This window comes from Cladophialophora immunda (assembly GCF_000835495.1).
Source record: "Cladophialophora immunda strain CBS 83496 unplaced genomic scaffold supercont1.5, whole genome shotgun sequence".
NCBI classification, from domain to species: Eukaryota; Fungi; Ascomycota; class Eurotiomycetes; order Chaetothyriales; family Herpotrichiellaceae; genus Cladophialophora; species Cladophialophora immunda.
In genome coordinates, this window is record NW_015622545.1 from 20,081 (window position 1) to 34,365 (window position 14,285).

Below are 14,285 nucleotides of genomic sequence, written 5' to 3' on the forward strand. Positions count from 1 at the left end.
AGAATGGCACTATTCAACATTTTGGAGAGCATCATATCGAGGCGCGGAGCGTGGGCATCCGGCCAACAAGAGATGGATAACCCCTGGCAAGAGAGAGAAACACATGGCAGAGACAATCTTGGATCAAGATGCATCTGGGCTGTCTAGCCACGTAAGGAAGTTGGAGTACCCCACGTCTCTTCCCTCCCTTGACGCGGACATATTTCTGTCGTCCGTATACTCAAAAGGACTCCGCATATTAAGACGGCGACCCCAGACAGCTCTCCAGATTCATCCGCAAATGGAAAAGCGGCGGGCGGTTGGAGAAGGTGGGGCGCATGGGGCGGTGGAGGCTTCTGGCCATTCATTGGCTGGCGATGGTCGACTTGGGAGCCTTGATGTCGGGGAATCTCTTCTCGCTTGACTGAAGGCTTGCACCGCGTGTGGCAGGGAGCTCTCTGAGTCATGGGTCTGCAGGGAATTTATTATTCTTCGACATCCTCAGAAAGATCCAAGTTATAAGAGACGGCCGAACTCCGCGCCCTCCCTCCGCCCTCGAGCTCCATCTCCCTCTCAACTTCGTGTCATCCTTCCATCCTTACAGGGCGATCCGGATCACCATATCCAGCCACTCAAGATGCCGTTTCTCGGCATTATCGACGACACCAAGCTCCCGCACGTCCCCGGCACCGTCATCCTCGAAGAAGACGCCGCGCACTCACAGGATGTGACCGGCGGCCTCAAGCATGGCACGGGGCGCAACGCGCACATTGTGCTAGTACCGCAGCCGTCTAACGATCCCAACGACCCGCTCAACTGGCCCTACACGAAAAAACTCACAGCCTTGGGCATCACCTGCTGGGGATCGATCCTCTACGCCGCCGTCGTGAGCGCCATGCTGAACTCGGCCTTCTACGAGATGTCCATCGAGATCGACACCACAATCCCCAAGCTCGTGCTGAGCTCGGGCTACCAGACACTGGTCATCGGCGTGACGGGTCCGCTGTTCTCGGCCCTGTCGAGGAAATGGGGCACGAGGCCGATTTTCCTGTTTGCCTCGGTTTTCTGTCTCATCGCCGACATTGTGGGCTCCTGCGTCGACACCTACGAGGGAGTGCTCACCTCGCGGATTCTGCAAGGGTTCGCGATTGCACCCTACGAATCTCTGATCTTTACTCTGATCAGTGACATGTTTTTCGTCCACGAGCGTGGCATCTACGCATCCTGCATCAACTTCATCCTGGCTGGGATCTCGAATCTGACGGGCGTGGTTGCTGGCCCAATCGCATCGAATATCGGATGGCGATGGCTGTAAGTTTTTGGCCCTCTTTCTGTGACCATTGCCATTTTAGAATTTGGGAACTGGTCGTGCTGATCGACTTTTTGGCCAGCTATTACCTTCTGGTCCTGTTCGGCGGGATCCAGACCATCCTCCAATTCTTTTTCGTCCCGGAGACAAGCTACGTGCGCGACCGGCGCTACGAGATCGACGAGATCAAGAACGACAACCTCCAGGACCTCGCGGCGCTCGAGTACCAGGAGAAGCTGAACATGGAGAAGCCCGGCGTGGCCACGCACACCGAGGAAACCGCCGCCTCTTCGACGCCTCCCCTGGACGGAGCGCCAGTCTACCACAAGAAGACGTTCGCGCAGGAGCTGGCCATCTTCAGCGGCACGTACTCGCACGAGAACTTCTTCCAGCTGCTCCTCGCGCCCTTCGCCGTGGTCCTCAACCTGGCGGTGCTGTGGATCCTGGTCATCAACTCCATGTACGTGGTGCTGTACGTGGTGATTGCGTTCTGCCTGGCCCAGCTGTTCGCGCCGCCGCCGTACCTCCTCAGCCCGGCCAGCATCGGCTACCTGTCCCTGGGCCCGTTCGTGGGCGGGGTGCTGGGCTCCGTGATCATGGGCGCGCTCTCGGACCCGTTCATCAAGTGGTGCGCGCGCCGCAACCGCGGCGTCTACGAGCCCGAGTACCGCCTGATCCCGTGCGTCCTGGGCGTGTGCTCGGGCGTGGGGCTGATGCTGTTCGGGCACCTGGTGTCGGAGGGGGCATCCCCGTACGCGTGCGCGACCGTGCACGGCCTGATGCTGTTCGGGGTCATGTTCCTGTGCATCGGCACGTCCAACTACGCGCTGGACGCGTACCGGGGCATGGCCAACGAAATCTTCATCGCCAGCATGGCCGTCAAGAACCTCATCCTCTACGGCTTCAGCTACTTTGTCAACAACTGGACCGCCCAGGTCGGGGCCCAGCACGCCTTCTACGTCTGGGGCGGCGTCGCCTTTGCCCTGATCGCCACCGTGCCCGCCATGTTCTTCCTGGGCAAGAAATACCGCAGCTACTGGGCCCGGAATAACCTGCTCGAGAAGATGCACATCCGGACGCATGAGGAGTAGTTTCTGGGTGTGATTCTAGAATCTTTGGGTTGCCCAGAGAGCGTCTAGTCGTCATGAATGCTGCAGAATGAGACTGGCCTCTCCACAATAATATTCTTCAAGAGCACCGCAGGGAGAGTAGGAGGATCCATCACCACTCTGCCTACCCAGCCGCCAGATCCAAGACCATTTTGGGCGGAACATGTATGTATCTAGATTCTACATAGTAACACATAACGAGCACCTGATGGTTCAAACTTGTTCAACACCAGCCTGCTTTCATCTTCGATACCTACCACGAGCACTTCCACCCGAACAAAGCATCTGACCGCCTCCCTGGAAGGAAAGTGGTGATTTTCGATGACACCGAAACACGCACTTGTATGCACAATAACTCGAGCCGAGATAGATACAGCCGTGAAAACGCACACGCTCCCTTTCTCAACTAAAGAGATGCGATGCCTGTGAGTTTCATGGCCAAAGACGATGCTCCTCGAATGCACCCGTGGCAGTATCTCACGAGTCCTCGGGGAGAGCAGGTCCTCGATTCCACATAGCGGCGGTCGTGGACAAACCCGCCGCCTCGGGCGCCGCTGCAAAGCACAAGTCCATGGAGGTGACTACAAGCACAAGCAAGTTCCCCTGAAGTGGGACTACCCTAGCGAGCGAGGTACGGCACTCCATCTAGCAGGGCTAGTAGTATTGGGAGCAATCCACGTGGGGTTCTGTCTGTATGTGTATGTGTATGTGTCTCTGGTTTTTGTGTGTCTCCCCCAACCTTCCCCAACCACGACGAGGCTGAGACCCATGAACACAAAGGGGGGGAAGGACACATTCTGGGCCTACCCCTATACGCGCCACGCGCAAGGCTATTTCCACACTGTGCCATGCTACATGCCCCTCAGAGACCCATTCTGAACCTCGCAACCGTCCCATTCAACTTGTCGAACCCGACCTTCTCCGCAATCTCCAGGATCGCCTTGCTTCTCCCCGTCTCCACTGACTCGGCATCCTCAATGACCATAGCATTCGCCTTTGCCTCGTCGTCGCCGGTGGACGGGCCGAATATCTTGGCGGCCCTCATCTCAGGCGTGTACCCTTGCCACGGCCTCTGTCCGGCCACGAACCTGACCACGTCCATGCCGAACGCCTCAGCGGCGGCTCTTTGCGCGGGCGGCAGGTTGTGGTTGTGGTTCTGGAACAGGAACACGACGTCGAGGACATGGGTTGCCCGGCCCCGGTAAGCGCCGGGCCAGGGATTGGGCTCGTTGAAGACGAAGGTGAAGATCTTGGGCTCGGAGGGCGGCGAGAGCGGCCAGCCTCGGGCAAAGCAGGTCGTCGCGCCGAAGAAGCTGACGTCGTTGACGAACTCGAGGAATTTGGTGAAGGCGTCTCCATCGTTCAGCGTCGAATCTTTGAAGCCGTACGAGTCGAGGAGGGCTTCTGCGACGTCGGGTGTCGCCGAGAGAGAGGATCGTATCGACGCTGGGAATTTCTCCCGTATGCCTGGTTTCAGGTGTCCGAGCATGAACCCAAGGACGGAGGCCTAGATTCAGGTCAGTTCTGGCGCGAGAAACCCTCTTACGACCACCAGGTCGGCCACGTTATGGCTTATTCGAACTTACATCAAATACGCTGTGCCCGATCATGAAAGCTTCTGCCCATTGCTTGCCAGGCATGCTTCGATCAGATGGATCGGCTACGCCCGCAAAGGACGGCTGTACAGGGATGACGTCTCCATCGATTGTGGGCAAGAATGCAACGGATGGGGGAAGTTTTGCAATGACCTCGTCCATCGGCAATGTCAAAAGTTTCTGGATCCGTTGTTCGGCGTCAAGTTTCTCCAGGCCCAGGATGGATAGAACCTGCTGATACGTGCGTTCTTGGTCCTCGGGGGCGAAAACCGGTACGAGAAGGCAAGATCCACCTGTAGCCACTGCGCGGTTGAAGAGTCGCTCTTTGGAATACAGGTGTAGCGTGGTAGCAACTTGCGATTTCTGATCAGCTGCAGATCTGAGGGGTTTTGTTTTTGAATCATGGCTTTTCACATACCCGCGCCAGCACTCTCGCCAATCACTGTGATTTGATCCGGGTCGCCACCAAACCCGGCGATGTGCTGCTTGACCCAACGGAACGCCGCGCTCTGATCACGAAGTCCGTTGTTGGGTTTGTACCCTCTTTGGAGCAGTTCTTCCGAAGTCAACATGCCTGGAAGACCGAGACGAAAGCTAATCTGTCCTCAGCAGTGTCCAGATCTGGTTCCCGGTCTCTCTAGGAGTTGCTGAACAGGGGGGTTAGACGTACTTGATGCCCACACCAATGACCGGAACCCCATTGTCACTGGCCAGCTTGACGAGTTTGGCGTGGTCATAATGCGGCCAGGAGTTCGCTCCGACCACGAAGCCTCCTCCGTGCATCCAGATGAAGACGGGGAGCTTTTGCTTCGTGAGATCAACGCCACCCAGGCCTTTCGGTACCGTGATGTTTAGATTCAAGCATTCCAAATCCGCGTGGACAATGGGTGGTTTGGGCATAGATTGCTGAATAAACAGCATCTCATTGTCGTATCCATTCGGCGGAGAGAATGAAGAGGGTCTGAAAATGTTGTCAACACCCCCGATTGCTCTGTGGGAAGAGTCAACTTACCCGTGACTCGTTGCATCGACTGGACTGTCGTATGTTGATTTGACCTGAGCTTCAGCCAGCCGGTCTTCGAGGGTGGCATATTGGACCCCTAGGAATTGATACACGCCGTCGCCCTCGAGCCCCCTGACTGGCCCTATTGAAGGATGTTCCACTGTGACTGTCGACATGGTGATAGAGCTGAGCGATGCAGGGTGTCTCAACTTTCGCACCAATGGTCTAAAAGCCCAACAAACAGACTTTCTTGGTGCCAGCCTCGTCAGGGGTCGGAAGGTTGTATACTTTACCCCAATCCATATACTCTCAGTATCAATATCGATCCCACAATGTGGAGGGCCCCACATTTCCTATCTGGTCCATTGGAGGAACGTCAGCACCACTTCTCGTATATGCGCTGTTGGGCCTTGCAGACTATCGTATCAATGCTCCATGTTTTTGTTGGCGTATGTCCTGCGTAGTGGTGTGGCCACTCTCAAGGCGATATGTGCCGACATGGTGCTCCATTGTAAGCTGCGAGAAGGATTTCAGTCAGAGATGAACGAGGAGCAATGGTCCTGATCTCACCGGAGGGGTCTCGATCCGCGCTGTGAACGATGTCTCGCCGTGATCTTTTGGGGTGAAAGGTGCCGACCGCGTTGACGTGGATCGCGGGAAATGATGCCTTGCTCACTCAAATCGATATATTCTTCGGCTCGGGATATTGGGTGTGTATGAGCAACGCCCAGACACCGCGGCTGGTGAATTAGTTGGTGGAAGCATCCTCTTAGTATATTGATTCCTCATCATTGCTGACTCCCAGAGACTGGGATCTCGACGCCTTCTCATCTTTTGATCCAGCCTCGGCGATATGCAAGAAATCAGAAAATGACAGAAGGTAGCTCAATGAGCAACTCTCGAATCGTCATAGGCTATCGACCTTGGCAAGGAATCGTTGTCATCGGATGTCGTTCTTCTCCGCAAACAACTTTGGGCGGCTGCATGATGCTGGCATTAAGATCCTTTGCGACGCTGCATTTTCCGAAACCCATCTGCCTTTGACTGTCTTGAAGACGAAATCAAAAACATCATGTCGAGCCTACTCCGCTTGTCTCTATTGCTCCCCCTGATCTCAGTCATCCTGTACAACCAGTCGTCCCAGCTGGGCAGACTGGTCGGGCGCGTGGAGATCGACAAGACCCGACTCGTGCGCTGGGAGAACAGCTCGGCGCTCAACAACCACGACTGCCAGGTCGTCCGGGCCGCCAACGCGTGCGAGGACGTCAAGATCCATTTCCCGTCACACACGGCCTTCTTGTCCTGCGGCGACCCCGTCGAGAGGACGCATTGGTACCCCTGCGCCGGCGTGCGGACGGTGTCACGCCGCGCCGAGTCGTCCTTTCGTGAGCAGCTGTTCAAGCATGATCTGGAGACCGGCGAGACCACGGAGCTGCGGATCCAAGGCCTCGAAGGCGACTTCATCACGCACGGCATCGACATATTTCCCCTTCCTGGAGATCCTTCTCGGGTCGGCCCTTTCTCTTCCCCCCAAGCACTGCATCCAGGTTTCGGCTGACTAGATATTGGGGGGTTAGATCCATCTCTTTGCCGTCAACCATGCGCGCAGCGGAGACTCGATTGCCATATTCGCGCACACGCTCGGGTCCGACGTGGTCGAGCTGGTGAAGAACGTCAAGCATCCCAATATCAAGACTGCCAACGGCGTTGCCGCAACGGGCCCATTGTAACATGACACAGGTCGACTGTCACCCCCTCGATCGCACGAAGCTGACCGCACTCTGGCAGGGCCTTCTTCGTGACCAATGACCATTACTTCGCCGGGGGTCCGCTGCGGGCGATGGAGGAGATGTTCGGCCCATGGAGCTGGGCGACGAATGTCCAATACTGCAACGCAGAAGCAGATGTAGGCCTACAGTCGACGCTCGATCCTGTGCGTGCATGGATTCTCACGTGTGCCCCTCCCCATTCAACAGGACATCCTCTGCAGACAGGTATCGGAGACCTTCCCCGGCGCCAACGGGATCAACGTGTGGGAAGACCGTCTGTACGTCGGCGACTCGAAGAATGGAACCGTCACCGTGTTCGAGGTCCACGGGGACAAGAGCTTGACCTATTTGCAGACCGTGGTGAGTAAATATCTCCCGCCTGCCATATCGGCCAACAATGAAGGGGCCAGTAGCTTATCGCTCCGTCAATGCTAGGATCTGGGAGCTGCCGCAGACAACATCAACGTTGTCCCAAGCACAGGCGATCTCATCGTCGCAGGTAAGCCCTGCCAGCCAGCCAGCCATCCTTGCACCGATTCACCCCTCTGCCCATTCATGTCCCCAATACCCTCAGGAGTTCTAACCATATTATTCACTCCATCTCAGTCTTCCCCACGCTCGAGGACCTCCCGAAGTATCTCGAGAACGTCCGAGCGCTGGGCAAAGAGCTCCTGGTCCCGGCTGGGGCGTTGCGCCTCCGCCGCGAGACCAACTATACCCCCGAGCTGATCTACTTTGACGACGGCTCGAATCTCAGCTTCATGACCGCGGCCCACGTGTTCAAGGACCTATTTATCGGCGCCAGCGTGCTCCAGTTCGGCGGGTTTGCCGTCTGCAAGGCCTCGCCCGGGGCGTTTGCGTAGGTTCCGCAGCTCTGGGATCGGAGGGAAGATTGGACGGCTATGCGCTGGGTTTGTAGATATATGGTTCGTAGGACGAAGGAAAGAATTCACCAGTTAATGCGGGATAAGTCGGCAGGGTTGTGATGGACTGTGGCTTCGAGGCTTCTCGATTGAGTGATATAAATAGCTATATTTGTGCTTTCACTCTTGTCTTATGTGAATTAACTATATTGGTGCATGGCTTAGAGTCTACAGGCTCTAGCTTGGCCGTCTTAATATGCGTATCCCCGGTGACGTCGACTGAGATTGTCTCAAAATGAGACCTGTCGATTCCGGTGTTGACGGCAGATGTTTGATGATCCGTCTCACAGCAGGCCTGAATCTGTCCACCTAGATCCAGGCCTTTCTCTTGTTGGAGTTCGAATTCGTCTTATTGTTCGCAGTGCCGTCGAGCTGGGTCGTAAATCACAGCTTGTTTTGGCCCCGGGAGAACATGTCGGAGGAGTGGTAGATTCGGTATCAGAGAGCCTGGCAGCTGTCATAGTCTGTTTGCCTGAGGTTTCTCGTCCAACCGCCCTCTTCAAATCGCCGACGACATTTGCTAAAATTCGCTGTGTCGCTGTACACTGGCTCGAAGATATAGATGTAAGGCTCATATTGAATACGACGGTAGGCCCGCCTGCCACGTGGTCTGCCTACCATACTGTCGTGGCCATTGGTCAGCCTGCTTAGTGATGCCCTCACGAGGTACCCAGCGTTCATATTAGATATACTGCAATGGTCGAGCAACATTAGGACGATGGGGCAAATGAAGGAGCTAACCCGATGAATACTATTCATACGGCGGCTTAAATATCAACCAATCACTCTCCGGGTTCGGGATGACAAAAGCCGGCGTGGCTCGATAATTCGGCGGCTGGCCCTGCGTCGGCGTTGTTTGATTCTGATTCGTGACCGACACCGACGGATCAAAGGCATTGTTACCCGCAATGGCATTCAATCGAGGGTAGTTGAAGAAGTCAAAGACCTCTAGGAATTCGAGTTCGCTTTGCGATGAATTGTGCGTGGTAACGGTGTCGAGGACAGAACGAGGACGTTGCGAGGTTAGGAGATTTAACTCGTAAGCACACCTGAAGACACCCTGTCAGTATCCCTAGTGATGAGAGCTCCCAAGACGCTTACCTTCTCATGGCGGTGAATGTCCTCCCAGAACCATTGCTTCCCTCTTGTACCACATCGTTCAATATTCTCGCGTAGTCCCCCGCAACCTGCCAGTGTCGCCCCATCTGCTCGAGCGTGGAGATGAAGAACGTGATTTTCGGATCCACCTCGCACTCCATGGTCGCTGCGTGGACGAGAAGTAGCCGTGCAGAAACCCATAGCGCAAAAGCAAAGGGATGGCCGAGAAGGGCAAGCATGCCGGTATTCATAACATCTTGGGCAATCTCCCTCAGGCTCTCCACGGCGCCGAGGCAGCGTTGGATGGCATGGTATGAAGGTGTGAAAACAGGAGACTTAATCGTGGGATATGCGGCGGAAGAATGTAGACGGATAACGGACGTCACAAACGCCGCATGAAGCATGATCCAGTTGGAAATCCTGCTTCCTGGGTCCGAATGGCAGAGTTGAGAGATCTTCCCGTATTCGCCCGGCAGGTTCTGCAGCCAATCGTTCAATTCACCATCTAACCCTCGGTATGTTTCGCGCCAGCGCTGGATGTCGGAGTGGCGGGTGATGTCGAGAGGTTGATGGAGGAATCGGTGGATGCGGCTCAAGATCCCGAGGACTTCACAGTGGTAGGAGAAACTCCCCAGGTTTTCTGGTTTGTTCACAATCATTTCCGAGGGTGCGCCTCGCCGACGCCACCTCGTCTCGACAGGTTCGTTTCGTGAGAAGAGATCATAGCGACAAGGGAGACATCGGTCCATCTCCCTTTCATCCAGGGTAAAGGTGTCTGCAGTGGCGACTGTCGCGTATCTGTCGAGAATGAAGGTCATCCAACACAGACGCCGGCGCTCTTCATTCTCGATCCAGGATTGAGGTTGTGTGGCCTGCAAAAGGGTTGCTGAGGGATAAGTGCTAGACGCGAGGTATGCGCTCTTCTCAACATCCAATCCCAGTTGAACGACATTGCGCGTGATGAGGGCCAGCAAATTCCAGCCCTGCTGGCCGTTTGACGTTCCAAGCACATCGACGGCAAGGATCACTAGCGCTTGGAGGGCGCGGACGTTCGGGTGGTCAAGAGCATACATCATAATCTTATGTCTGGAGATCTCGTGGAACTGCCTCCTTGATTCTGGGGTCAGCCGCGAGTCTTTGGAGAAGCGCATCGTGGTGGCGACAATCGCGTGCATGAGCACCTTGTCCGAATCGTCCATTGACTGGGAGCCGAAGAAAGCATCGAACGTGGCTTTACGGTCCAAGATGGGCGACCACGGGTTGACATGCTTGAAATAGAGATCAACCAAGGTATACAGCAAGTCGTAAGGAGGAAGCTCCGAGTCGGGTATCGATGGCGCAGGGGTAGCTGTTGGATACCAAGCTGCGGAATGGCCTCTCTCGCTTTGGGGCACCAGCTCGTGACTGCCGTTATCCACAACGGATCGAATGGACATGGCATCTTGGGGTCGGGGGTACTGCATTCGTTCATAGGCATTAGCGACAGGCCATCTGGGATCGGAGCCAGGAGTGTCCTGGGAAATAATACTGGCGGTGGACGGGCGAGGGTCGTTCTGGCCGTACGCGTTAAACTGGGCGGATGGGGGTTGATGAGACATGCGAACGGAACCCGGTCGATGGGTGGAGAAGTCTCCATGCTCAGCGATGTGTTCCTCGAGACGGCGACCCATTACTTGGAGCAGAGCTTCGAGGCGATTGATTTTCTCCTCGAGCTCGCGACCGTAGCCCACCCGAAGACCGGGCTTTTGTCGCTCTTTGTAAACACATGCACGATTGTTGCGGGCGCACCAGCCACAAGCCGGCTCTGCTCTGTCGCATTTGACTTTCCGGGCCTGCTCCCACGGAGTAAATAGACTGCGATCGAAATAGCTTCAGGGTTTGTTCCTACGAACCTTGCAGAGCTCACAGCTGGGAGGGCACAAATTAGTGTCAGCGCGGACCAGGGAGAGGTGAGTTCTTACGAGATTTTCAAGAGCCTCTTCCTCTTTTTGCTCGTGATGGTGCCATTCTCCGGCGTATTATCGGCGTTGGCATCGTCATTCTCGGCGTCGCTCCCTGAGACAGAGGAATTTCTCTCCTCGGAGGCGTCGGTAGGAGAGGTTTGGACAGCTGTGTAAGTGGTCATTGGCGCCAGGCTCTAGAGGTGCGTCGAGGAGAGTGTTCGCGACATCCAGAAAACAAGAATGAGACGTGGAGACTGATACCGAGAGTAGGGACAAGAGATGACACCGGATGATCAAGTGCTGCAAGGTGCCGGGTCCCGAGGTGCCCCGTGGAATGAGGGAGTGAGCAAGTTGGTTGGAGTGGCAGTTGTGGCCGTGTGTCTAGAACGTGAGGAGCAGAGCGAGGAACGGCGAGACGAAAAAACCCCGCGTTACGGGGCCACGGACACGGGGTTGATCCGTAGCTACGCAGCCACACGCGGCCACACACAGCCACACGCAGCGCAGGCAAAAGTCTTCCCTCCCCCTCAACCTTTACTCGCAAGAATACGTACCCGCATTGCCCACCACAAGCAACCCGCGATACGCACCCCAGCCCAATCCTGAACGCCTGACCTCTTCATTAATTCTGTTGATCCGGGGTTCGCCGCCTCGCCGATTACCCGAGCAAAATTATGATGGAACAACTGTGTCCCGCGCTCGTTATAGCTGACAACAGCTCCCCACACGCGAGGCAGAGCTCTCAGATCTACATAGCTGAAGGTGACAATTGAGCTCCAAAAGATCCATCCAGCCCCGTGGTATCTTGACTGACAAGAACACTTTAGCACAGGTTCCAGATATCACACCCCTGCCTTGCACGAAGTCTGCGCCTGGTGTGATATAGATTGGGAATGGTGCGGGCTTGCTTCGACCCCGAACAGCCAACACGCATGATATGCACGAGAAGATGAGTTTCCAAGACATATAGACAAAGGTCCGTCGCTGTTAGATACCAGACAGACGACGAGGCTAGGTACATCGTCCATCCTCCGCGCTGGGCACAAAGGCATGAAGGGTGCTCACCTCGGATAATGAGTTATTCCGACTTGGCTCGTTCACCATCGGTTGTCTGTACCTGCGTCCGCTTCACAAACACAATGCTCATTCTCATCGAGGACACGGAGAATCCCGTGAAGCCGTAGGCGAGTGGGGTAACAGGCGATAGCGAGCACGCATCATCCACCCACTCACTTTGTTATATACCATCACCACTTCTTTTCTCAGCTTCTCCTACCAAAAAGACCACTCTTCTCAGCTTCTCTGCCCCAGTCTCAAGCCATCGGCAATCACCCAATCCACTCAGCATGTCAATCCAACTGATTAACCCGCCCGACGTGCCCCCTCCGCGCCCGACATATTCCCACGTCCAATGCACACCCATCTCTGCCACGAGCACGCTGGTAACAATAGCCGGCCAGATCGGGGTTGACCCGGCGACCGGGACCACGCCCGAGTCCTTCATCGCGCAGGTCGAGATCGCGCTGGCCAACCTGGGCAGGTGTCTGGCCGCGGTCGGGGCGACGCCCGCCAATATCGTCAAGATGACCCAGTTCGTGGTCAACCTGGATCCCACCGACACGTCGCGGTCCGAGGCTTATACCAAGTTCATGGCCGGTCATCGTCCGCCAAGTACGCTGGTGGGCGTCGCGGCACTGGCTGCCCCGAATTGGTTGTATGAGGTCGAGGCTATGGCTATTGTACAGAAGTGATTGGCAAAATTAAAATCAGGTCATGGAGATAGATGTTGAGGGTCGTTCGAGGAAGAACCGAGTTGTGGCCGTCCTCGTCCTGCTGCCGCCAACGGTACCAGCAGCATCATTCCCGCGTTGGAAGCGCAATCTTCTTGCAGGTCCATCAATGTCCAGAGTCCTCGGCATCCTCTACCTTCGCTTTTTTCCCACTGTCAGAACCCTCTGCTTCGTCCACAAATTCCACCTTCCGTTTGCCCAAGTTTGACCCTTCTGCAGCCGGCGGCATTGCAGCCGGAGTCGAAGCAGAAGACCCAAACCCACTGTCCCCTCCATTGGCGTGTGTCGTCTTCGGCTTCTTTCGCTTGACCAGCCCCGATACATCGGTTGCTGTCTCCGCTACTTGCGCCAATTTCTCTTTCTTCTCTTGTTCGGATGCGCCACTGCCCAGCAGACTGCCCAAGACACCAGAAATCTGTTCTCTCATCTGACTTTCCGACTCCGCTTTGACGCTGACGGGTGGCTTGCGGAGTTCTGCCAGTCGTACTTCCATTTCCGCAACCATGTCTTGAACATCCTCAATCTGAGCCATGGCCTTGTCTTTCTGGGGACCTGCTTCGAGCTTATCCAGCGCAGCTGTTTCTTTGGAGATGCGCAATTTGCAGCTGTCGATAGCTTTCTCTTGCTGGGCGATAGCTTCATTCCGGATATCCCAATCGACCTGCACTTCGCCGGTTGGGTTCCCTTGTTCATCGTGCTGTTGTGTCTGGGAACTGAACTCGAGTGCCAGACTGAGCTTGTAGTGACACTCGGCTAGAATGCTCGACTCTGGAGGTTCAAGCTCCTCCCTCAGCGCAAGACATGCCCTGAGATCGGTGACGGCATTCGAGTACTTCTCTCCTTCCAGAGAGACTTCTGATTGCAGGTCGTAGATGTCCGCCACACGCGTCTTCAGCGTCTTGACCTCTGGTGTGAGGTCGATAGATGCCACATATTTGCCCTTCTCCGAGTCCTCCAGTGCATGTTCTTGACTCTGTTCCAGCTTCTTGAGATATAGGATGCGCGCCAAATCCAAAAGCTCGTAGGATGTGGCGAAGTCGTCGTCCTCTTCTTCATCAGCCTCTTCGTCCTGATCTTCCTCGTCCTCATCCGAATCATCCCAGCCTTCGGCATCGCCAGAGATCTGGAAATAGGGCTTGTCTGAAGCGGTCTCCTGAGGTTGTACGTCTTCTTTGGGCACGACATCACCCACATTAGGCACCGGCTCCTCCGGGATCGCAGCCATCGAACTGGAGCTTTCGCCGACGCCGCTTCCATTGGTAGACCCCCCTGCTTTGGCCGCGCTGTTCGCTTTTCTCTTCTTCCCAGACTTTTTAGATTTGCTCGAGGACAGTTGTGCTGATGCCGCCGTGCCGCCTAAGACATTGCTTGTTTGCTGCGCGAGGAAGAACAGGCATTTTCCGTAGGAATATAGCAGGTCGGCGTTGTCGAGCGCCATCTCGCCATTGATCTCCGCTTGCAGCTCCGTCGCCTGGGAGTAGAGCTCCGCCGCCTCCGAGTAGTGTTTGACGGCATATTCGGCTGTCGCTTTCGCGATAAGATCCGCCAACTGCTCTTGCTGAGGGGGCTCCGGATCGGGCTTGGGAGTTTCGTCAGCAGTCGTCGCCATGGCGCGCAAGGAATGGAAATTGGTTGAGTGCGAAAATCGCGATGGTGCTAAGATGAAAAGTAGCGAAGAGTGAAGAGAATATGGTGGAGAGTTTGAAGGAGATGCGACATTGTGGGTGGTCACGTCACAAGCCTCGTCCCCAAACGCGGCACGCGTAA

General features: G+C 55.7%; 3 protein-coding genes across 4 annotated transcripts; 1 reads left to right on the plus strand and 2 right to left on the minus strand.

Moving 5' to 3' along the window:
- Positions 1–7,784: 7,784 nt before the first annotated feature.
- On the minus strand, positions 7,785–11,102 carry PV07_08392. Of its 2 annotated transcripts, XM_016395553.1 has the most exons (4): positions 10,747–11,102; positions 10,678–10,693; positions 8,789–10,617; positions 7,785–8,736 (listed from the first exon to the last, which is right to left on the minus strand). In XM_016395553.1, the coding sequence occupies exons 1-4, from the start codon at positions 10,908–10,910 to the stop codon at positions 8,439–8,441; spliced, it is 2,307 nt and encodes a 768-aa protein (XP_016245409.1). In that variant the 5' UTR covers positions 10,911–11,102; the 3' UTR covers positions 7,785–8,438. The 2 variants fall into 2 exon arrangements, with proteins under 2 accessions (XP_016245409.1, XP_016245410.1); XM_016395554.1 differs by having other exon boundaries at positions 8,789–10,693.
- A 181-nt stretch (positions 11,103–11,283) lies between these two features.
- PV07_08393 (uncharacterized protein) lies at positions 11,284–12,643 on the plus strand. The gene is made up of 2 exons (XM_016395555.1): positions 11,284–11,490; positions 11,556–12,643. Exon 2 carries the CDS (start codon positions 12,075–12,077, stop codon positions 12,477–12,479), a length of 405 nt encoding a protein of 134 aa, XP_016245411.1. The 5' UTR covers positions 11,284–11,490; positions 11,556–12,074; the 3' UTR covers positions 12,480–12,643.
- On the minus strand, positions 11,760–14,194 carry PV07_08394 (uncharacterized protein). Its single transcript, XM_016395556.1, has one exon. It carries the CDS (start codon positions 14,125–14,127, stop codon positions 12,625–12,627), a length of 1,503 nt encoding a protein of 500 aa, XP_016245412.1. The 5' UTR covers positions 14,128–14,194; the 3' UTR covers positions 11,760–12,624.
- Between the last annotated feature and the right edge of the window lie 91 nt (positions 14,195–14,285).